Source organism: Coregonus clupeaformis, chromosome 17, assembly GCF_020615455.1.
Source record: "Coregonus clupeaformis isolate EN_2021a chromosome 17, ASM2061545v1, whole genome shotgun sequence".
NCBI classification, from domain to species: domain Eukaryota; kingdom Metazoa; phylum Chordata; class Actinopteri; order Salmoniformes; family Salmonidae; genus Coregonus; species Coregonus clupeaformis.
Window position 1 is genome coordinate 42440023 of NC_059208.1, and position 22680 is coordinate 42462702.

The 22680-nt window shown below is 41.5% G+C and overlaps 2 protein-coding genes across 3 annotated transcripts; both read right to left on the reverse strand.

Annotated features, from left to right (window-relative positions):
- Positions 1 to 173: 173 nt before the first annotated feature.
- Positions 174 to 2094, reverse strand: LOC121585767 (ladderlectin-like). Its single transcript, XM_041902073.2, has 5 exons — positions 2067 to 2094; positions 1746 to 1873; positions 847 to 981; positions 523 to 634; positions 174 to 349 (listed from the first exon to the last, which is right to left on the reverse strand). The coding sequence occupies exons 1-5, from the start codon at positions 2092 to 2094 to the stop codon at positions 264 to 266; spliced, it is 489 nt and encodes a 162-aa protein (XP_041758007.2). The 3' UTR covers positions 174 to 263.
- A 2297-nt stretch (positions 2095 to 4391) lies between these two features.
- LOC121586442 (glycogen synthase kinase-3 beta) lies at positions 4392 to 21140 on the reverse strand. Of its 2 annotated transcripts, none has more exons than XM_041903122.2 (10): positions 20784 to 21140; positions 16729 to 16916; positions 11353 to 11436; positions 11017 to 11127; positions 10657 to 10787; positions 8805 to 9009; positions 8485 to 8580; positions 8192 to 8378; positions 7955 to 8026; positions 4392 to 7386 (listed from the first exon to the last, which is right to left on the reverse strand). In XM_041903122.2, the coding sequence occupies exons 1-10, from the start codon at positions 20956 to 20958 to the stop codon at positions 7319 to 7321; spliced, it is 1317 nt and encodes a 438-aa protein (XP_041759056.1). In that variant the 5' UTR covers positions 20959 to 21140; the 3' UTR covers positions 4392 to 7318. The 2 variants fall into 2 exon arrangements, with proteins under 2 accessions (XP_041759056.1, XP_041759055.1); XM_041903121.2 differs by having other exon boundaries at positions 4392 to 7389; positions 20784 to 21139.
- Between the last annotated feature and the right edge of the window lie 1540 nt (positions 21141 to 22680).

The window sequence follows — 22680 nt, forward strand, 5'->3', positions numbered from 1 at the left end:
GATCCTAGAATGTACCTTTAAGAATCCTCTTACAATTATGGCAGTATCATTCATGTTTAATAATGACTCATTAGAGGAAACAAATAATGTGTACAACCTGTTTTATTGACAATAATAAACAACAAAACCATTACTCAACATTTATGAACAACAACTAACTCAAATTTACAGTTTACAGCAACAAATAAACTTTACTAAATATTTGACTTTACCATAAAAAGTGTTCAGTTGGATGCTGACACTATGGAGTAGCATTTATGGTTTCAGTTTCTCTGGATTTCACAGATTCTTTTGGAGCACACAGAGGGAAAGCTGTTTCCACAGTTTATATCGTTCCAGCAGTATTCATTTTAAAAGGAAACAGAACAGAAATTACCTCTCAAATAATCTCAGATGTTCACACAACAATATAATAGTGTGTTTGCGGTGTGTGGTGTGTGTGTCAGTTTTATTTGTTAAATGTACTATGAATAAAGTTTAATTTGATGAATGTATCAGTGAATGATAGTGGGCCTACTGTACCTCCCCAGTTCATCACCATACATGGCTCTCTGCCACCGCTATTATTGGGCTCTCCTTTCTTCCAGTTCTGGTAATCAAATTTGGAGCCGTCACTCCAAAACCATAGCCTGTCCTGTGGTGAAGAAGTGAGGTCTCAGTATCAAAGCAATCCCATATTACTATTATTATTATTATTATTATAGTGTGCCAGTGGATACTGCAGTGTTGTTGTTGTTTTTTTAGCACATCTATAAAATCTTCCAAACCTAGATCTGACTTTACCAGTGACCCTTGAGATATTGATGAGTATACCAAAGATACTGTTGATCTGTGAGTATACTCCACCTGAACAGCATAAAATCCTCCAATCCAGGTAGGAGAGAAACCGCCAGCCTTGCACCCCACCACAACCTGTAGAAACTGATCCTCCGCAGAGCTGTGCACAGACACCAGGTTTGCTCCAAGGGACACATAGTGGCGCTACAGTGAGAGGTAGACAGGGACAAAGACATTTCATAATGTAAGTATTAGTCAGTAGTCCAGTCTGTGATTACTTATCTTCTGGACTCTCACAATCAAATATTGTCCATCTTTAAAAATGCTCTTAGATATATTAGATGATCTCTGTCTTAACCAATGTCCTGTGGGTTCCAATATACAGTAGGCCTTACATAATATAAATATATCAATAAATATTCCACGCTTAAAGAAAATTCCAATAAAACTAACTTAAAGGGGAGATTCAGTATTTTACATGACGCATGCAGTGCCTCAAAAAAAAAAAGGGCAAATGACCTTTAAGGGTAACCTCGAACCAAATAAGCGAGCTGATTTAAGTTAAGTAAGTATTTATGCATAGTCACTTTAACTCTACCCACATGTACATATTACCTCAACTACCTCAACTAGCCGGTGCCCCCGCACATTGACTCTGCAACGGTACCCCCCTGTATATATAGCCTCCCTACTGTCACTTTATTTTACTGTATATATAGCCTCCCTACTGTCACTTTATTTTACTTCTGCTCTTTTTTTCTCAACACTTTTTTTGTTGTTGTTTTATTCTTACTTTTTTTGTTTAAAATAAATGCACTGTTGGTTAAGGGCTGTAAGTAAGCATTTCACTGTAATGTCTGCACCTGTTGTATTCGGCGCATGTGACCAATAAAATTTGATTTGATTTGATTTGATTTGATTTCGATTAAACTTTCCCTTTAATTCACAGTAGAGCGTAACCATGATACCTCTGCTAGGGGCCATGTCCTTGCATTCTCGATGTACTTGAAGCAGCGCGATCCAAATTGGAACCAGCCTGTGGGGCATTGGTTCCTGTTCTCTGCTGCCGCTACGGCCTCCTCTGCCACCTTAGCTCCTGGAAGAAGGACAGACAGGCAGGAATTCAAATGGCCCAGTCATAGCAATGTTGTTCACAAACAACCGCCCCTGCACACAATTCTTATTCTGATTAGTAGAAGTATCAACCTGTGAGAGGTGTCTACCTAGTGGTGCTGCAGATGAATCGACTGACATAAGCTTCATAGACAGAGTTTAAAAACTACAATTACCCAGATGCAAAGCCTGCTCAAAGTCCATTGTCTTCTCAATGGGCTCTATAGAGTATACAGTTAAAGACAAGAAAACACATGAAATCAAAGCTGCCTTTGCAATGTTCATAGGACTGTTCTATACACTTTGCCGACCCAAACTATAATGTGCTGGCTCAGATATCTTCTTTTCACATTGCCTTTCCCAGCACAGTTCCAGCAACTATGGTCGATTTGTAACCAGGCCAGCCCAGTGCAGTTCGACTCATCTCAGCAGTGTGAAAAAGTTACTATCATACTGGCCAAATTCAAAACAAGTGCAGCTAACTATGCTTTTTTCGCAGTGTTTTTCTCCAGCAAAGGCTCTGAAACAAGAACTGGTCCTGTCGATGTGGATGGGGGCGTGCTACCTCTGTCTCCTGAAGTCCACGATCAGCTCCTTTGTGTTGAGGATCAACTTAGTGGAGGTGTTGTTTCTTACCTTCACCACCTGGGGGCGGCCCGTCAGGAAGTCCTGGACCCAGTTGCACAGGGCGGGGTTCAGACCGAGGGCCCCGAGCTTAATGATGAGCTTGGAGGGTACATCACTTATGAAGTGGAGAATTTACGTGGTATTCAATTAGAATTGCAACAAAAATACCTTAAAGGGGCAATCAGCAATCGAAACAATAACAAAGCATTCTAACAATAACCTTAACCTAGCTAACGTTAGCGACCTAGCTAATTAGAATTCGTAACATATCATACGAAATGTGTGAAGGACACCCATAAATTAATACATACCCAGGGTTTTTTCTGCAAAGAAAAGTCTTGGGCGGGCCACCTAAGTGTTTTCTTTCGGGCACCCTTATGTCCAAACAGTACGGAAAATTAAATTTAAAAATAAACCCATCTCGTCCAAAAAGTTGACTCAACTTTGTCAAAAAGCACCTGGAAGATCATCAAGACTCTTTGAAGAATGTTCTATGGACAGTTGAGTCAAAAGTATAACTTTTTGGACGACATGGGTCCCATTATGCCTGGCGAAAACCAAACACTGCAATCCAGACTAACAACAGTCAAGCATGGTGGTGGTAGTGTGATGGTTTGGGGATGCTTTGCTGCCTCAGGACCTGGACGACTTGCCTTAATAGAAGGAACCCTGAATTCTGCTCTGTATCAGAGAATTCTACAGGAGAATGTCAGTTCATCTGTTTGTGAGCTGAAGCTGAAGCGTAGCTGGGTCATGCAGCAAGACAATGATCCAAAACACACAATCAAGTCTACATGAAAATGGCTAAAAAGAAACACATTTGAAGTTTTGGAATGGCCTAGTCAAAGTCCAGACCTATTCCCAACTGAGATGTTGTGGCAGGATTTGAAACAAGCAGTTCATGCTTGAAAACCCCCAAATGTCACTGAGTTAAAGCAGTTCTGCATGGAAGAGTGGGCCAAATTTCCTCCACAGTGACGTGAGATTGATCAACAACTACAGGAAGTGGTTGGAGTCATTGCAATTACTTTTTCACACAGGGGCATTGAGTGTTGCATAACTTGGTTTATGAATTAAGTATGTAATTGTTGTGTTATTCGTTCACTCAGGTTCTCTTTATCTAATATTAGGTTTTGGTTAAAGACCTGATAACTTTTGCATATTTTTCATACTGAATGTTAAGAACATTTGAAAGGGGGCAAATACTTTTTCACAGCACTGTATCCATTTTATTTTAGAAATAAAAAAAATTGGGATGGAAAATGTTTTCAGTGTAAACTTAAAACGTCTAAAACCAGATATAAAGTATGTAGACAAGATAACTTAAATAAGATAATATTTGGGAACTAACAATTACTAAACTAAAAGCTATTATGCATTCTGAGTATTTTTGTCATGGCATGAGGCCTCAATGGATTTTGTTATGTTTGACACACTCAGATATCATTGCAGTAAATAAACTTTAAAACAGCAAATTCTCTCAGCCCCATGGCAAGATGTGTAGAATTGCAGGGAATTTGCTTTAAAACAGCTAATTGTAACTGCAGCCAACAGGAGGACCTCAAAAACCAATTACGTCTACCCCGGAGTCAAGGTTGTAGAAAGATTCAGATGTAAGTGGCTGTTGAGGATGATTCCATAGAAACACTGTTGGATTGCTGGTCTCTGCACTTGTGTTGTTGATGAAAAATAATGAACTGATAATGATAAATATGCAGAAATAAACTTCCATTGGAGCTGCTGTGTGACTATTAGCAATCAATACTTCTGGATTTGTAGGATATGTTTGTTCTTTCATCAAAAATGACCAAAGGGTGAAATGTGAAAGTGATATTTCTAACATGTTACTCAGTCTGACACAGTAACAACATGGGTTCACAGGAGTTATCACTTTATTAAATGAGCTCATTTCATACAGACAAACAATTGGGTTCTCTCCCTCCTTCACTCTCCTCCCTCCATCATCCCAAAAACTCCAGGTCTCCTGGCCAGGATGACGCAATAGAAACAGGATTGGAATGACAAATTATTGATACAAGTTTTACTCACAGAACGTTATTAAAGTGACCTCACTTGGTTTGCTATACACATGGAGATACACAAAACATGGTACTTATAGGATAATTGGCTAGTAGCCTGATACTGCTGAGTTATGAAACCAACAGATAGGCATGTACATCAACACACACAGAACAGGAGGGAGGGGGTTGATAACTGGCTCATACTGCAGTCGCTGCATTTTGTCCATGGCTGACATTTTGAACACAGCAGAAGTCGGAATTGTCCGTGATGGGCGTAGGCATTGTTGGGAGGGAGGCTGGCTGCACCATCTGACCCTGTGTCGCCATCATGGCCCTCAGGTTTACCCTTCACATTCAGTGGGTAAATAAAGGTATTATGGCTTCTCTGCATCACAACATGGCACTTTCACACACTTTAAATATCTTACATTAGGTGCCCATTGTAATGAATGGGTACAGGGGCAGTGCATTGGCCAAATGGTTGTCTGGTAAACTCAAATAGCCCACTATCACATTTCCCTGTCAAAGGTCAGTACATAGGTGACTTAAGGTTAAAAAAAATTCAGACCAGGGAAATGTATTAGTTGGAATCTTACCACAGATATAGTCTGAACAAATTCTGATATGTCCAACCAAACACTTACAGTGTTTTTCCCTATTCAAAAAATACCAATGTTGTGGGTGCCAAGTACAGTACTGGTATACTGGAACATTTTACATAATGCCCACAAAACAGTCGGTGCCTCAACCTCTCCCTACACCAGAACACCAAGTGAGTAATAAATAAAGCGTTGAGATACAGTACAATCACGTTATAGGGGCACACAACCAGAGAGAGATGGAGAGAGAGAGAGACATCAACAAACTGAGAAAAAATTGGAACTTTTTTTGGGGGGGGGTTATTTACATCTTGAAATCAGGACATTTAAACTAATTGTATTTACAGACTATTGAATGGAAATGAAACTGGTCAGTCAAGACCGGCTTCAACAGGTAACAGAAAAGAAAAAACACTGTAATAAAAAGAATGAGAAAGAAATAAAAAGGTGATATTTACAGGGCAGGAAGAAACCGGAATCCAAAACGATATGCTCCATTTCACGCAAATCAGTTGGGATTCCGGGCTAGGAAGAAGATGGCTTCAGAGAGAAAGGGAGGAAAAATTTGTTATTTAAATCTATGTCAGCACATGAGGGTTGTTTATACAAGGGGGTGGTAGAGTTGGTACAATATCATAAGACTCTTGCACTAGAAAGCTTTCAAGTGGTCAGTACTGAGAACTGATCTAAACCTACAACACTGGCTTTTTAAACGGTGCAGATTGGATTGGAGTACAATTATTCACATGAACAACACACATTATCATCACACACAAATACTCAGCCATTCCCCCACCCACTTCAATTTCTCATTCACTCCCACAAGCACATAGACTGTAGAACTACTATGAACTCGCTATCCGCCATACTACACCAGTAACAGAGTATACGTCTTCACACACACGAACTTGACTCCCATTTGAGAATGAATAGAACGTAACTGGAATCATGGTCTGTTTCAAAGTCCAAACTGGAGTCAACTAGTCCATAGGATATATTTATGTCCATATGGCTGAACCCATATTTGATAATTCCTTTGTCCTCTAGATGGGTGGAACACTGACAAAGATTCTTACAAGTGTGCTGCAGGAAGTCCACTTTATTCACGGCGTGTATATCATTTAAAAAAAAGGTCCCTCTTACAAATCAGGAGTTCTGAAGAGTTCATGCTATGAATGCATGAGTGCCAAATTAGCCAGAACCTGATTTTGAAATCAAACATGTAACCTCACCATACAAGAGGGAGAGATGCTGCTACATAGATGTGAATCATGGATGTCTCCGTTTCCACACAAACACCACCACCCTCACCATCTGTCAAAACCTTTCCTTCAGGTCCTCAAAGAACACACACACACTGGGAATTTGCTAGCAAGTATGGCTACCAATTATAACTTGAACGCCCCTTTCCATGTAAAAATTCACAGTGCCTTCGAAGCAAATTAAAAAATTATAAATACATTTACAAGTAAAATAAAAAAGCAGCTGGCATTTCATCTTTTTAAATATAATTTTATAAAAAGTATAAAAACCACAGCCTCTTCCTCCCTCCATCTTGCAACCAGAACCATTTTATCCCATTTGTCTACAATGCAACCAAATTATTCTAACTGGGAAGCACCTCAATTAGCTTCTAGAGACAAACTCCTGTTTACTTTGTGTGTGGTGGTGGCAGAACTCTTCATGAAGTCTTCAGTCAAATAAATAAACAGAATAAAAAGACAACAAAAAACCTTGATTAAAAAAACAATTATTATACAGAGGACCTGCCCCACCTAGTGAACCTTCAAATGCCACCCCCAACAGCAGGAACATGAGTGTTATAAACAGGCATAGAGAGAACGAGACAGCTGGGCCAAAGGAGATGCAGTGAGGGAGTGGAATAATACTTAAGGTGTCGTCAGTACATAAGCGTGTGTGTGTGTGTGTGTGTTTGTGTGTGTGTGTGTCCAACTCTCTGCCTGTAGAGCTGATCTAGTTTCAATAGAATGTAACAAAACTACCTTGTCAGCTAATGATACTCTCTAACTGTATGAATGGTTTGTTCAATGTATGTACAGTACAAAAAGGGATGTTTGTAACCAATGGGGAGAAATAACAAGCAGCGAGGGAGAAATAAGCAATACAGTGTGTGTGTGTGTGGTCGGGCTGGCAGACAAACAGAGGGTTTGCAGGGATGTTTCAGGTGCTGTTGTTGAGTGATCCGGGTACTGAACTGTGCTGAGAGGAGCCGTCTATCCCAGAGCCATCTACTGAGGGATAGAGGAAAGAGAGGAATGTGGTAGAGAAGAGGAGAGATATAATTGAATAAACTGTAAACATATGCAATTACGCAGCTAATCGTAGTAAGACCTCCACTAAAACTGATCAGAAAATGTTTCTCCAGATTTCCAGTTAGAGGACCTCCTTAAGGCTACAAACATTTACAATGCACAAAGGTGTGGTTATTAATGCAGAAAGAGACACAGGTGTGGTTCTCAGGCTGGAGCCCCTTTGGCTGGCTGCTGTCTTATACAGAAATGTTACAATGACCAGAAACATGGGCAAAGAATAGTCAAAGTGATAAGGGAGGCGACATTATTTTTGCCATTTGTAAAAGCAGTCATCTTACTATCCATTTCTTCCCTTCATTGCATTTGGATTTAGCCTACAGCTCCACCTAACCTAGAATGTCTGCAAGCCAATTACTACTCCATGACACTAGGTGCAGATATGGAAATGAATGATTGACAGCTACTCTATCCACTGTGAGGCACTGAAGTGACATGGGTAGCCAATGACTATGTTTGGAGACCGGGGGGGGGGGGGCTGTCATACCAGATGAAGTGGTCTGTGCACGGGCATGAGGAGGAATTAGGGTGGAGTTCAGTTGGGGCTGGATTGACAGCTCTGGAAGGATAGGAGAGAAAAACAAATATAAGAAAAGCAGAATATATGCATGGGTCACAAAACAAAGTTGGGGTCAGGTCTTGAATGGGAGTTTCAATTGATTCCCTAAATTGAATCAACCACTTTTGGGTCACAAAAGGCCAGGGGTCAACAAGGTGTACTGACCGGTGGTGCTGAAGTTGAAGAGCAGGGGCAGCTCTCGGCCGCTAGGCAGCCGGGCGTTGGGCTGGCGCAGCTCGTCGAAGAAGGCGTGAGCGCAGGCCTCCAGGGGCGAGAAGCGCGTGACTGGGGTGTACTCCAGCAGGCGCGAACACAGGGCGATGGCCTCTGGAGGGGTGCGAGGCTTAAACACCTGCGAGAGGAGATACAAGTACACACAACATGAAACAGTTTCATAAAAAAGAAAGACATTACTTGAAAGCCAAAAATATAACAATTTTTTTTTTATAACCATTTACCTTTGACCAGGGATGTGCTTTGATTTGGGGGAATTTGAACTCTGTGTAGTTGGGGTTCATTTCTCGGATCTGTTCCCGCGTCGGAGTTCCCAAAACCTAAGTAGCAGACATACAAGTATATAGTTAGTAGTGTACAATGGTTGTTATTTTGTTTTTCTCCACGTCACTGATTATTACTCCCCTAGCTTTCCCCCACCACTCACACAAAATATCCTCATAAGCCAAATGTCCTCCTAATGTTTGTATGCAATCAGAATGTCAGGTATTTTGTCCCTGTAGTGTAAACCATATACAAACAGACATTCTTCCTATTTACTCACCTTGATGATCTCCACTAGCTGGTCCACTCCACTGTCCCCAGGGAAGATGGGCTGTCCCAGTAGCAGTTCGGCCAACACGCAGCCCGCCGACCAGATGTCGATGTTGGCCGTGTAGTCGGTGGCGCCGAAGATGAGCTCTGGGGCGCGGTAGTACCGCGAGCAGATGTACGACACATTGGGCTCCCCACGAATCAGCTGCTTAGCGCTGAAGGTAGGGGTAAACCGCAGAGGTTGAAGGTTAGACTAATACAGTCTTCTAAGCTAAGTCTAGGTTAATACAGTCTTCTAAGCTAAGTCTAGGTTAGGCTAATACAGTCCTCCAAGCTAAGTCTAGGTTAGGCTAATTAAGTCCTCCAAGCTAAGTCTAGGTTAGGCTAATACAGTCCTCCAAGCTAAGTCTAGGTTAGGCTAATACAGTCTTCTAAGCTAAGTCTAGGTTAGGCTAATAGAGTCCTCCAAGCTAAGTCTAGGTTAGGCTAATACAGTCCTCCAAGCTAAGTCTAGGTTAGGCTAATACAGTCCTCCAAGCTAAGTCTAGGTTAGGCTAATACAGTCCTCCAAGCTAAGTCTAGGTTATGCTAATACAGTCCTCCAAGCTAAGTCTAGGTTAGGCTAATAGAGTCCTCTAAGCTAAGTCTAGGTTAGGCTAATAGAGTCCTCCAAGCTAAGTCTAGGTTATGCTAATTCAGTCCTCCAAGCTAAGTCTAGGTTAGGCTAATACAGTCTTCTAAGCTAAGTCTAGGTTAGGCTAATACAGTCCTCCAAGCTAAGTCTAGGTTAGGCTAATACAGTCCTCCAAGCCAAGTCTAGGTTAGGCTAATACAGTCCTTCAAGCTAAGTCTAGGTTAGGTTAATACCAAAGATTTGTATAACTAAGCCAAGATAGACCAGAGCCTGTCGTTTCCAGTGGGAGCAAATTAATCATAGTGGGAAGAACAATGAAGGAGGTGGGCAGAGCCAAGCACGAGCTAGTGAGATCCTATTGGTGTTTTCGAGCATTTATTTGCGTTAGGGAACACTTACTCTGTGAAGTGCGTGTCTGCAATAACTCATTTCGCCCTAAACACTCCTTCTAAACAACACAGTTTTTGGGGAAACTTTGGCAAAGGGTAAAGTCTACAAAACGCAGTCCACTCTGTTTGTTACAGATTTTTGTTTTCTAAAATAAAACTAGCTTAAGCTAATACAGTCTTCTAAGCCAAGTCTAGGTTATGCTAATACAGTCTTCTTACAATACTTCCATCTCTAACCACTGCAACAGTTTTCACTGGTAAGATAAGCAGTAGATGCTCAGCAGTAGAGGCTAATCCTGAGCCATGCAGGTCTAACCATGTGGTATTGGCGTCTCCTTGAGACCACCTGACCACACTACCCTTTGACATTTGGTGGAAACTGTTGTATACAGCGCTTGATAAACCGATGATTGAGGGGTGGGGCTCACACGTCTCATCAGTGTAAATTCTTTTTTAATGCTGAAGTAAATATCTTCATGAGATTTATACTTATTGATTTACAATTAAGAAGTTCAGTGTATACTTTCTATAGAAAGCAGCCCTGTGTCTGCACAGTAACAGCAATGGATGTACTACGGGCAAAATACACAATGAAAAGGGTGTGAGTAGGAGATTGTAACTAAGGACAACTGGATCAGTGTTACAGAACCCCATTCAAGGAAGGGCATAGATCCATTTCACATTGTGTCTGGTTGAGCCCATTTATTCAACACATTCAGTCAGGACACATATGACCCAGGTTTACTTCAATACTCGGTACCAGTCAGTCATATCGGTTCAATAGTATATTAAACACAATGTCTGTGTCGAGGGAAATGGGAAATACCTGACCAGCTTACCTCCCAAAGTCACAGAGCTTTAGGATGGCAGTTTCAGGGTCCACTAGCAGGTTCTGGGGTTTGATGTCTCGGTGGCAGACACCCTGGGAATGGATATAGGCCAGGCTGCGAAACAGCTGGTACATGTACACCTGAGGAGACCAAAAATGGCCGACGTAGACCAATTAGAACCATAAACAAATCAATAAGTGGGGGGTTATTTTGTGTCAATGCCAAGCCTGTCTGGGAGAGTAAAAAATAAATGTATGGTTCATAGTTGAATGACATACTAGACAATCAAAGTACAAAGAAAAGACACTGGGGCAAGCAAAAGTTGGACAATGAAAGAGAGAAAGTGAAAGGGAGGGTGAGGGAGTTTACCTTGACGTAAATTATAGGAATGATGCTTTTGGCCTTGTTGAAATGCCGGGCCACCCTGTACACAGTCTCTGGGACAAAGTCCAGCACCAGGTTGAGAAACACCTCGTCCTTCTGTATAGGGGGAAGACAACTGAAAATCACTATATGCTAAATGACTACACTCGTCATAACTCAATATGTACTCAGATTATTCTTGTATAATGAAAAGCTCTTTACAAATGTAATAAACTTTGTAGTGGGAAAAATGACTCATATGAAGAGGAAACAGACCATTCAGGTCATCAGCATTTTCATTTCTGCATTAAGGTGTGCCAAAAACAATGGATGGCAACCTACCTTTTCACCACTAGAGTAGAAGAAGTAGCGTAGCCTCACGATATTGCAGTGGTCCAACTTTCGCATAATCTGTAGCTCTCGGTTCTGCATAGGAAAGGTATTAAACAAAGAACCGTTTTGGAATTGAACAATGGAAAATGTCAAGGGTTTCTGATTGCCCTGAAAGTGCATTGATCTTTTCAATGCATGTGATATGTGTTTGTTCAGTAAGTAAGACAAATTGCACATTTCTGTCACAGAAAAATGTAGGCTACAATACAAATTCTCCCACAAGGTCATATGGAAATGTTCCCTGTAAAATTACAAAGGTGCGTCCTGTATTCAGAAAAACAACATTATTATGGGAATTTACGAGACCAATCTAAAAATGGATATTCATCATAACTATTATGATGTCTCATGATACAGTATCACGATACTATGGCCCATTAAAAAAGCAGCTATATATATATAGCTGCTTTTTTAATGGACCATATACAGTGGGGAGAACAAGTTTTTGATACACTGCCGATTTTGCAGGTTTTCCTACTTACAAAGCATGAAGAGGTCTGTAATTTTTATAATAATATTAATAATAAAAATAATAATAATAATATGCCATTTAGCAGACGCTTTTATCCAAAGCGACTTACAGTCATGCGTGCATAAATTTTTGTGTATGTGTGGTCCCGGGGATCGAACCCACTACCTTGGCGTTACATGCGCCGTGCTCTACCAGCTGAGCTACAGAGGACCACTTTATCATAGGTAAACTTCAACTGTGAGAGACGGAATCTAAAACAAAAATCCAGAAAATCACATTGTATGATTTTTAAGTAATTCATTTGACTTTTATTGCATGACATAAGTATTTGATACATCAGAACAGCAGAACTTAATATTTGGTACAGAAACCTTTGTTTGCAATTACAGAGATCATACGTTTCCTGTAGGTCTTGACCAGGTTTGCACACACTGCAGCAGGGATTTTGGCCCACTCCTCCATACAGACCTTCTCCAGATCCTTCAGGTTTCGGGGCTGTCGCTGGGCAATACGGACTTTCAGCTCCGTCCAAAGATTTTCTATTGGGTTCAGGTCTGGACACTGGCTAGGCCAATCCAGGACCTTGAGATGCTTCTTAGGGAGCCACTCCTTAGTTGCCCTGGCTGTGTGTTTGGGGTCGTTGTCATGCTGGAAGACCCAGCCACGACCCATCTTCAATGCTCTTACTGAGGGAAGGAGGTTGTTGGCCAAGATCTCACGATACATGGCCCCATCCATCCTCCCCTCAATACGGTGCAGTCGTCCTGTCCCCTTTGCAGAAAAGCATCCCCAAATCTTGTAATGAGTGGAGAACAGGAGGGCTTCTTAAAGAAAAACTAACAGGTCTGTGAGAGCCGGAATTCTTACTGGTTGGTAGGTGATCAAATACTTATGTCATGCAATAAAATGCAAATTAATTACTTAAAAATCATACAATGTGATTTTCTGGATTTTTGTTTTAGATTCTGTCTCTCACAGTTGAAGTGTACCTATGATAAAAATTACAGACCTCTACATGCTTTGTAAGTAGGAAAACCTGCAAAATCGGCAGTGTATTAAATACTTGTTCTCCCCACTGTATATATACACTTCAACATATATATATATATATATATATAGTTGAAGTCGGAAGTTTACATACACTTAGGTGAGTCATTAAAACTCGTTTTTCAACCACTCCACACATTTCTTGTTAACAAACTATAATTTTGGCAAGTCGGTTATGACATCTACTTTGTGCATGACACAAGTAATTTTTCCAACAATTGTTTACAGACAGATTATTTCACTTATAATTCACTGTATCACAATTCCAGTGGGTCAGAAGTTTACATACACTAAGTTGACTGTGCCTTTAAACAAATTCCAGAAAATGATGTCATGGCTTTAGAAGCTTCTGATAGGCTAATTTACATCATTTGAGTCAATTGGAGGTGTACCTGTGGATGTATTTCAAAGCCTACCTTCAAACTCAGTGCCTCTTTGCTTGACATCATGGGAAAATCAAAATAATTCAGCCAAGACCTCAGGAAATAAATGGTAGACCTCCACAAGTCTGGTTCATCCTTGGGAGCAATTTCAAAATGCCTGAAGGTACCACATTCAGCTGAACAAACAATAGTATGCAAGTATAAACACCATGGGACCACGCAGCCGTCATACCGCTCAGGAAGGAGACGCGTTCTGTCTCCTAGAGATGAACGTACTTTGGTGCGAAAAGTGCAAATCAATCTCAGAACAACAGCAAATGACCTTGTGAAGATGATGGAGGAAACAGGTACAAAAGTATCTATATCCGAAGAACACCATCCCAACCGTGAAGCACGGGGGTGGCAGCATCATGCTGTTGGGGTGCTTTGATGCAGGAGGGACTGGTGCACCTCACAAAATAAATGGCATCATGAGGAAGGAAAATTATGTGGATATATTGAAGCAACATCTCAAGACATCAGTCAGGAAGTTAAAGATTGGTCGCAAATGGGTCTTCCAAATGGACAATGTCCCCAAGCATACTTCCAAAGTTGTGGCAAAATGGCTTAAGGACAACAAAGTCAAGGTATTGGAGTGGCTATCACAAAGCCTTGACCTCAATCCTATAGAACATTTTTGGGCAGAAATGAAAAAGCGTGTGCGAGCAAGGAGGCCTACAAACCTGAGTTTGTTACACCAGCTCTGTCAGGAGGAATGGGCCAAAATTGTTTGTACAGATGAACGTGGTACCTTCAGGCATTTGGAAATTGCTGCCAAGGATGAACCAGACTTGTGGAGGTCTACCATTTTTTTTCTCAGGTCTTGGCTGACTTATTTTCATTTTCCCATGATGTCAAGCAAAGAGGCACTGAGTTTGAAGGTAGGCCTTGAAATACATCCACAGGTACACCTCCAAGCTTCTAAAGCCATGACATCATTTTCTGGAATTTTCCAAGCTGTTTAAAGGCACAGTCAACTTAGTGTATGTAAACTTCTGATCCACTGGAATTGTGATACAGTGAATTATAAGTGAAATAATCTGTCTGTAAACAATTGTTGGAAAACTTACTTGTGTCATGCACAAAGTAGATGTCCTACCCGAGTTGCCAAAACTATAGTTTGTTAACAAGAAATTTGTGGAGTGGTTGAAAAATGAGTTTTAATGACTCCTAAGTGTATGTAAACTTCTGACTTCAACTGTATATACATACATACATACATACAGTGGGGAAAAAAAGTATTTAGTCAGCCACCAATTGTGCAAGTTCTCCCACTTAAAAAGATGATGCCTGTAATTTCTTTGCAAATTATGGTGGAAAATAAGTATTTGGTCAATAACAAAAGTTCCTCAATACTTTGTTATATACCCTTTGTTGGCAATGACACAGGTCAAACGTTTTCTGTAAGTCTTCACAAGGTTTTCACACACTGTTGCTGGTATTTTGGCCCATTCCTCTATGCAGATCTCCTCTAGAGCAGTGATGTTTTGGGGCTGTCGCTGGGCAACACGGACTTTCAACTCCCTCCAAAGATTTTCTATGGGGTTGAGATCTGGAGACTGGCTAGGCCACTCCAGGACCTTGATATGCTTCTTACGAAGCCACTCCTTCGTTGCCCGGGCGGTGTGTTTGGGATCATTGTCATGCTGAAAGACCCAGCCACGTTTCATCTTCAATGCCCTTGCTGATGGAAGGCGGTTTTCACTAAAAATCTAGAAAAACAGCCCCAAAGCATGATGTTTCCACCTCCATGCTTCACAGTAGGTATGGTGTTCTTTGGATGCAACTCAGCATTCTTTGTCCTCCAAACACGACGAGTTGAGTTTTTACCAAAAAGTTATATTTTGGTGTCATCTGACCATATGACATTCTCCCAATCCTCTTCTGGATCTTCCAAATGCACTCTAGCAAACTTCAGACGGGCCCGGACATGTACTGGCTTAAGCAGGGGGACACGTCTGGCACTGCAGGATTTGAGTCCCTGGCGGCGTAGTGTGTTACTGATGGTAGGCTTTGTTAACTCAGTCAAATCTTTAAAATTGTTGCATGTTGCGTTTATATTTTTGTTCAGTCCACCTTGACTATTTCCACATTTTGTTACGTTACAGCCTTATTCTTAACTGCATTAAATTATAACCCCCTCATCAATCTACACATAATACCCCATAATGACAAAGCAAAAACTGGTTTATACATTTTTGTAAATGTATACAAATAAAAAAAAGCTTGTCACACCTGTATTTGGGGAGTTTCTACCATTCTTCTCCGCAGCTATTTTCAGGTCTTGAGCGCTCTGGAGCAGGTTTTCATCAAGGATCTCTCTGTACTTTGATCCATTCATCCTTCCCTCGATCTTGACTAGTCTCCCAGTCCCTGCCGCTGAAAAATATCCCCACAGCATGATGCTGCCACCACCATGCTTCACTGTAGGGATGGTGCAAGGATTCCTCCAGACGTGACGCTTGGTATTCAGGCCAAAGAGTTCAATCTTGGTTTCATCAGACCAGAGAATCTTGTTTCTAATGGTCTGAGAGTCCTTTAAATGCCTTTTGGCAAACTCCAAGCGGGCTGTCATGTACCTTTTACTGAGGAGTGGCTTCCGTCTGGCCACTCTACCATAAAGGCCTGATTGGTGGAGTGCTGCAGAGATGATTGTCCTTCTGGAAGGTTCTCCCATCTCCACAGAGGAACTCTGGAGCTCTGTCAGAGTGACCATCGGATTCTTGGTCAACTCCCTGACCAAGGCCCTTCTTCCCCTAACTGCTCAGTTTGGCCGGGCGGCCAGCTCTAGGAAGAGTCTTGGTGGTTCCAAACTTCTTCCATTTAAGAATGATGGAGATGATGGAGGCCACTATGTTCTTGGGGACCTTCAATGCTCGACACAATCCTGTCTCGGGAACTCTACAGACCTTATGGCTTAGTTTTTGCTCTGACATGCACTGTCAACTGTGGGACCTTATATAGACAGGTGTGTGCCTTTCCAAATCATGTCCAATCAATTGAATTTACAACAGGTGGACTCCAATCAAGTTGTAGAAACATCTCAAGGATGGTCAATGGAAACAGGATGCACCTGAGCTCACTTTAGAGTCTCATAGCAAAGGGTCTGAATACTTATGTAAATAAGGTATTTCTGTTTTCATTTTTAATAAATAAAAAAATCTAAAAACCTGTTTTCATTTGTCATTATGGGGTATTGTGTATAAATTGATGAGAAAAATTAATAATTTAATCAATTTTAGAATAAGGCTGTAACGTAACAAAATGTGGAAAAGGGGAAGGGGTCTGAATACTTTCCGAATGCACTGTAAATTATGTGCCATAAACAAATGTGACTCTGGGTGACAACAAGGCTGTATGTCTCCAAGAGACTGGCCGCCATACCTTGAATCTCTTATCCTGCAGCACCTTCTTTATGGCCACCATCTCCTGGCTGTCGATGAGGCGCGCCTGGTACACCACACCGAAAGAGCCATTCCCGATCACCTTGATGTCCGTGTAGGACACCTCCTGTGGGCGGTCGGGACCCTGCCCAGATGTGGCCACCACCGTAGTCACCTTTCCACTGTCCCCTGGGAAACAAGTAATGTCAAAGAAATAGTCCTCTTTTCAGATGTGAAATTGAGATTTTCAGATTTTAAATAGAGAGACTAAGAGGGTTGTGTTCAGTAGGTACGAAACCGAAGAAAACGGCCCAAAACTTGAGTGAAACAGGGAGGTAGGCCTATTATCTTAACTCTAAGAAAAGCTGTTTTGCTACGTGTGACAATGAACATGACCAAGGACATTGTTTCTAATATATGGTTAATTTCTACAGTTATTAGGAACCATGGTCTTTTGAAGGAATGTAGACCTAATGTGGGTCACATTAGTGGACCCAGGGCTCGTGTTATTAACTACCTCTTGTGTTTGTGCAATCACTACAGTAGCCGCCTGCTTTGTCGGAAGACGAACCAAATTCATGCTTTACTGTAAGATCCAATATCACTATTCCAGGGCTATTTTGTGCTCTTTTGAACATCATTTGACCTAAGGAACACAAGACTTGCGATCATCCAATAGGCCCATCAACGATCTCATCTAATACACTTGAACTCAAACAACAGTTAAGTCCAGGCCACCTCAAACAACTGTGTGTTTGGTGGCCTGGGTCAGAGTTCTGAGGCAGGCCTGCTTCATGTGAGGTTAATTCCCTGTATGAGGACAGGACAGGGCCAGATGGCTGGTTGAACTGGAGACCTTAGCACTGAGAATGACCCTGCTCTAACTCCGCTCATATCACAAAGCCTCCCACAAACAAATGATGTGTGTGTGTGTGCGTGCGTGTGTGCGCACAATCACCATGGTGATGAGACATAATACACAGTGTGCTCCTGCAGAATGACATGAGGGTTGTGGAATTGAAACACCTGGACGTGCAGAAATAGAGGGAGTTGTTGTTTTTAAAGAAATTGTTGAATTTATGGACCTGCGAACTTGCGCCATAGATACCAGAGATCTGAGACAAAATGTGACTTAGGTTAATTTAGTGAAACGCAATCCATGGCTAGACTAGTAGCCTATATTCTTGCTAGTGTCAAATACAAACCACAGAAATGTTATAATGACTTCACAGGTGTCAATGTCCCACATGAAGCATTAACAAATTGACAAAAAAGGAGACCTGTCAACTTTTGGAATGCCACTTCACCATTTCAAAAGCATCAGCATGTCCTGCTGTCCACATCTTTGCTCAATGTTTCACCAAGATTGAATTATACCATGAGGTTTGAGCTCCAACTTTCATTATCAAATATAATACGATGTGGCTGCGGATCAAACTTTTCCCAGAACTTTTCCCCCCCGGACTAAAGATCCCAAAGGTTCTGCGCATGTGTTTATTATCTGCTTTACGCACAGTCCCTGCTCTATCCGTAGAGAACAGGCTACTTTGGCGAATGGTGGTCATTTAATAAAGATGGATAAAAGCTGAATCAATGTCTACAAGACCACATAATGATAGTATTCTACCTAACAGAACCGAATATAATAGCATAGTATGACGTTACTGTAAGACAAAAACACCACCGCATTTCTCTCATGCTGCCAAAACTCAACAGCGGGCGCCCGCCACTAAGCAAAATACACAGGTAGGCTATGCTACAGTTTGTTAACGCCATCTACCCTAAAATTCATTCACTGTACATCACTCAAAACAACACTGTAGGCTACTTCAAACAACACTATAACTATAACTAATGTATACTGACGTTTCACCAGTAAAACTTGAAGAATTATCATTCACCATTGACAGTGAGAAATGTCAAGGGGACCACAAATGTGTGCAGTAAAGAAACATGTGCAGAGCGTGATCTGCACATAAGCAGAAGCTTCAGGACCTTTTCAGGGGGAAGGAGGTCTGGGAAAAGTCGAATCCGCAGCCAACAAAAGGTACTCTGCATGACAAACGTGGATCATCGTGGTGGATAAAGCCATCCAATTCCAATGTGCACTACAAGGCGCAAAGTGGAAGCATGCTCTATGAAACAAAAACATTTGCAAAGGACACAAGGAAGTTGTTGATGTGCTATGTAAGCAAGTATTTCAGCTTGTCAACTTTCTTCTGTATATCTACTAGCCTACTTCTTGGAGAATTATTAGCTCATAATATATTATACAGTTGGCTAGGGGTTACATGTTTCCTCACTTTTTATCAAGTTCTGTATCACCAGTTAACAGTCAACGCATAACTAGAGATCTTTCTAGGCTGGTTACTTATCTGGGCTATTGGATAGATAAGTCTCCACTATCGACCTAATTTGAACTGTAGGTAAGGGTGCTCTTAACATTAATCTGTGTTGGAAAGTACAAAGCTAGTTATCTGGCTAGCTTAGTTGTCAACTGTTATGAACAATTAGGCTACCTAGCTAGCTAGCCTACACCTACCAAGTCTGTGACATTAACGTTAGCCTGGGGTTTGTAGTGTCAAATAGCTAGCTCGTTAGGTAAAGTTAATTGTTGTTTGAACTAGTTAGCTAGTTATCACTGACTCGTTTGCTTGTTATAATATAAAAATGGTGTAACTAGCGTTAGCTAGCTACTGTAGCTATGTTAGCTAACTAAATCGAATCCCCTTGTAAATTAGCTAACGTTAGTACCTAGCCATCTTAAACCCATCTTAGATGCTAGCTATCCATCTGCTCTAGCTGCTGCTTACAAGTTAGCTAGCATGTCTTAGTACACGTAGCTAAGGTTGTTTGCATTGCTTATGCTTTCTTTATATTTATGTAACTAGCTAGTTAGCTAGCAAGTCAACTTGACTAGCTAGTTACAGTACCGTGAGGTCATTAATTAGCTGTCATGCTAATATACACTGAACAAAAATATAAACGCAACATGTAAAGTGTTGGTCCAGTGTTTCATGAACTGAAATAAAACATCCCAGAAATGTTTCATACACACAAAAAGCTCATCTCCCTCAAATTTTGAGTACTAAATGTGTTTACATCCCTGTTAGTGAGCATTTCTCCTTTCACCTGACAGGTGTGGCATATCATGAAACAGATTAAACAGCATAATCATTACACAGGTGCATCTTGTGCTGGGGACAATAAAAGGCCAATGTGCAGTGGTCACACAACGCCACAGATGTCTTTGGTTTTGAGGGAGCGTGCAATTGGCATTCTGACTGCTGGAATGGCCACCAGAGCTGTTGCTAGACAATTTATAGTTAATTGATCTGCTATAAACCGCCTCCAACTTCGTTTTAGAGAATTTGGCAGTATGTCCAACCGGCCTCACATCCGCAGACCACGTGTATGGCGTCGTGTGGGCGAGCAGTTTGCTGATGTCAATGTGAACAGAGTGCCCCATGGTGGCGGTGGGGTTATGGTATGGGAAGGCATAAATTACGGACAACGAACACAATTACATTTTATCCATGGCAATTTGAATGCACAGAAATACCATGACATCCATTTTTTTTATGTGACCAACAGATGCATATCTGTATTCCCAGTCATGTGAAATCCATAGATTAGGGCCTATCGAATTTGTCAATTGACATTTCCTCAATCATATTAACTGCAACTTAGTAAAATCTTTGAAATTGTTACATTTATATTTTTGTTCAGTATAACTAACCTAGACCTAGCAAGCTAACTAGCTAGTTAACGCGAATGACTTGGTTTTCGGCGTGGGTTAGCAAGTTACAGTAACTAGCTTGTTAATTGACAAGTTAACCGTTTAGCCAACGACAGTTAATCAAGGCAGTTAACTAGCCAACTAACGTTAGCTAACTAGCTTTTCCAAACTAACGTTACAACAACAATGTTTGCCGTGGTAATCGTGCAAAACTGCCCACATTAGCTACAACATTGGACACTGGGATGTAGCTACAATGTGTGTATTTTAATCATCCAAGGCAATATTTTTCATAAAACACATCATAATGAACTTACTGGCCAGCTTTAAATTTGAGCATCCAGACGAACTGCTCCCCGAGGCCTGCTGGACCCCGGTCTTTCCTGTGCTGCTCCCCACCGCAGCGGCTGATCCGGTGGATGCTGCAGCGGCTCCGAGATTACCTTGTGGCTCAGCAAACGAGCTAGTTCTGGGCCGCCCGCTGCCGCTCATATCTCTGTGCAAGGGTAGCGGGCGGGGGGCTAGGGATTCACACCAAGTGAGTTTAAATGTTGTCTCTTTTGACTGCAAATGCAATAATCGTTGTAAAACAGACAAAATTGACACCGTTCCGATGAGTCCTCCCTTGCGCTGCCTGTCTGAGCTCGTAGACAGTAGAAACGGACAAATTGCATTTTCTCCTGGGAAATGAAGTTCGATTTGGCTGCTGCTCACGACTGTTCCCTTGTCTTTGAAAATACCTATAGAACTACACTGCTAAAATAACAGTGTTGAGTTTCACCAGAGGTGGCGCTCCGTCTGGGATTTCTTGATATCTACCGTTACTGTAAAAATTATGTATACACGAAAGGGAGTACAGACATGAAAACTACAAATCCCATAATGTTTTGGATAAGAGGAGAGTACGAATTCCACAACAATGATGTCAGAGGTGGCAATTGACTCAAATGTAGTGCCTGATGTCAACTAATGGATGATGCAAATAGTGTCACCCAGGTATTGGTTCTTTCCTCAACACACTGTCCAAGATCTCTGAATGGTCTGGTACACCAATTGAAGTTGTGGATTAACGAGCATGAGATTATGAGTCCCGTGTAGCTCAGTTGGTAGAGCATGGCGCTTGCAACGCAAGGGTTGTGGGTTCGATTCCCACGGGGGGCCAGTATGAAAAAAAATGTTATGCACTCTCACTAACTGTAAGAGCGCCTGCTAAAGGCTGAGTGCCACTAGAGATCCTGGTTCGAATCCAGGCTCTGTCGTAGCCGGCCGTGACTGGGAGACCCATGGGGCGGCGCGCAATTGGCCCAGCGTCGTCCAGGGTAGGGGAGGGAATGGCCGGCACGGATGTAGCTCAGTTGATAGAGCATGGTGTTTGCAATGCCAGGGTTGTGGGTTCGACTCCCACAGGGGGTATGAAAAAATAATAATAATGTAAGTCGCTCTGGATAAGAGCGTCTGCTAAATGACGTAAAATGTAAAATATCTCCACCTGCCTTGGCAGGATTGATCTTGACATTGTAATTGCAGGTAATCCCACTTTAACATGACTGATGGACAGGTGTGAGACTTCTACTTGTTTATGGAAAATCAATCAACAAAGGGAATCTCAAAATACTGGTGATTTCACTTTGTGGAAGCAACCATAGTCGACTGTGTAGGGGAGTCACTGGTTCACGTTCACTGAATTCAGATTCTCTTCTAGTCATCATTTCAAGTATCATTACGCGCTCACACCTTTAGGCATAACATGGGGCGTCTCCATCCACATAGGATAAAGTAGTTATTTGTTATTACCGACCTTACAGGGGCACTTCCGTTGGAATCTTGGATCAGTTGTACAGAGATGGATTCCATTAAACCAGCACACTCACATTCACTAATCTGACTCAGAACAAAGTCAAAGACCAAGGATATTGTGTTAGGTCTTTAATATTTTCAATATTTAGTTGTTTATTTTGTTTAGAAATATTGCACATGGTCAACATGCCTGTTTATGAGCTCACACTCATCTCTCTCATTCTAAAATTCCTTCTCCAAAGTATGGACAGTTTATTTTAAGCACAATCATACAGTGTACACGCATACGTGTGTGTGTGTATGTATGTCTGTGTGTTTGCGTGCGCACATGCATGTTCATGGAAACATTTCAGGCCTCACCTTTGCAAGATTAAACAAATCTCTGATAAATTCTATGTGTTTGATCTTGGACTATCT

Bases quoted from the DNA above. Each gene is read 5' to 3' on its own strand.
- LOC121585767 (XM_041902073.2), bottom strand. From the start codon at position 2,094: ATGGACTTTGAGCAGGCTTTGCATCTGG. The intron at 1,874-2,066 runs GTAATTGTAGTT...TCCTTCTTCCAG, and splicing joins TGAGCAGGCTTTGCATCTGG to GAGCTAAGGTGGCAGAGGAG. The intron at 982-1,745 runs GTATCATGGTTA...CTCTCACTGTAG, and splicing joins GGACATGGCCCCTAGCAGAG to CGCCACTATGTGTCCCTTGG.
- LOC121586442 (XM_041903121.2), bottom strand. From the start codon at position 20,958: ATGAGCGGCAGCGGGCGGCCCAGAACTAGCTCGTTTGCTGAGCCACAA. The intron at 8,027-8,191 runs GTCAGTACACCT...CTATCCTTCCAG, and splicing joins CTTCAACTTCAGCACCACCG to AGCTGTCAATCCAGCCCCAA. The intron at 7,390-7,954 runs GTATGACAGCCC...TCTATCCCTCAG, and splicing joins TGCACAGACCACTTCATCTG to TAGATGGCTCTGGGATAGAC.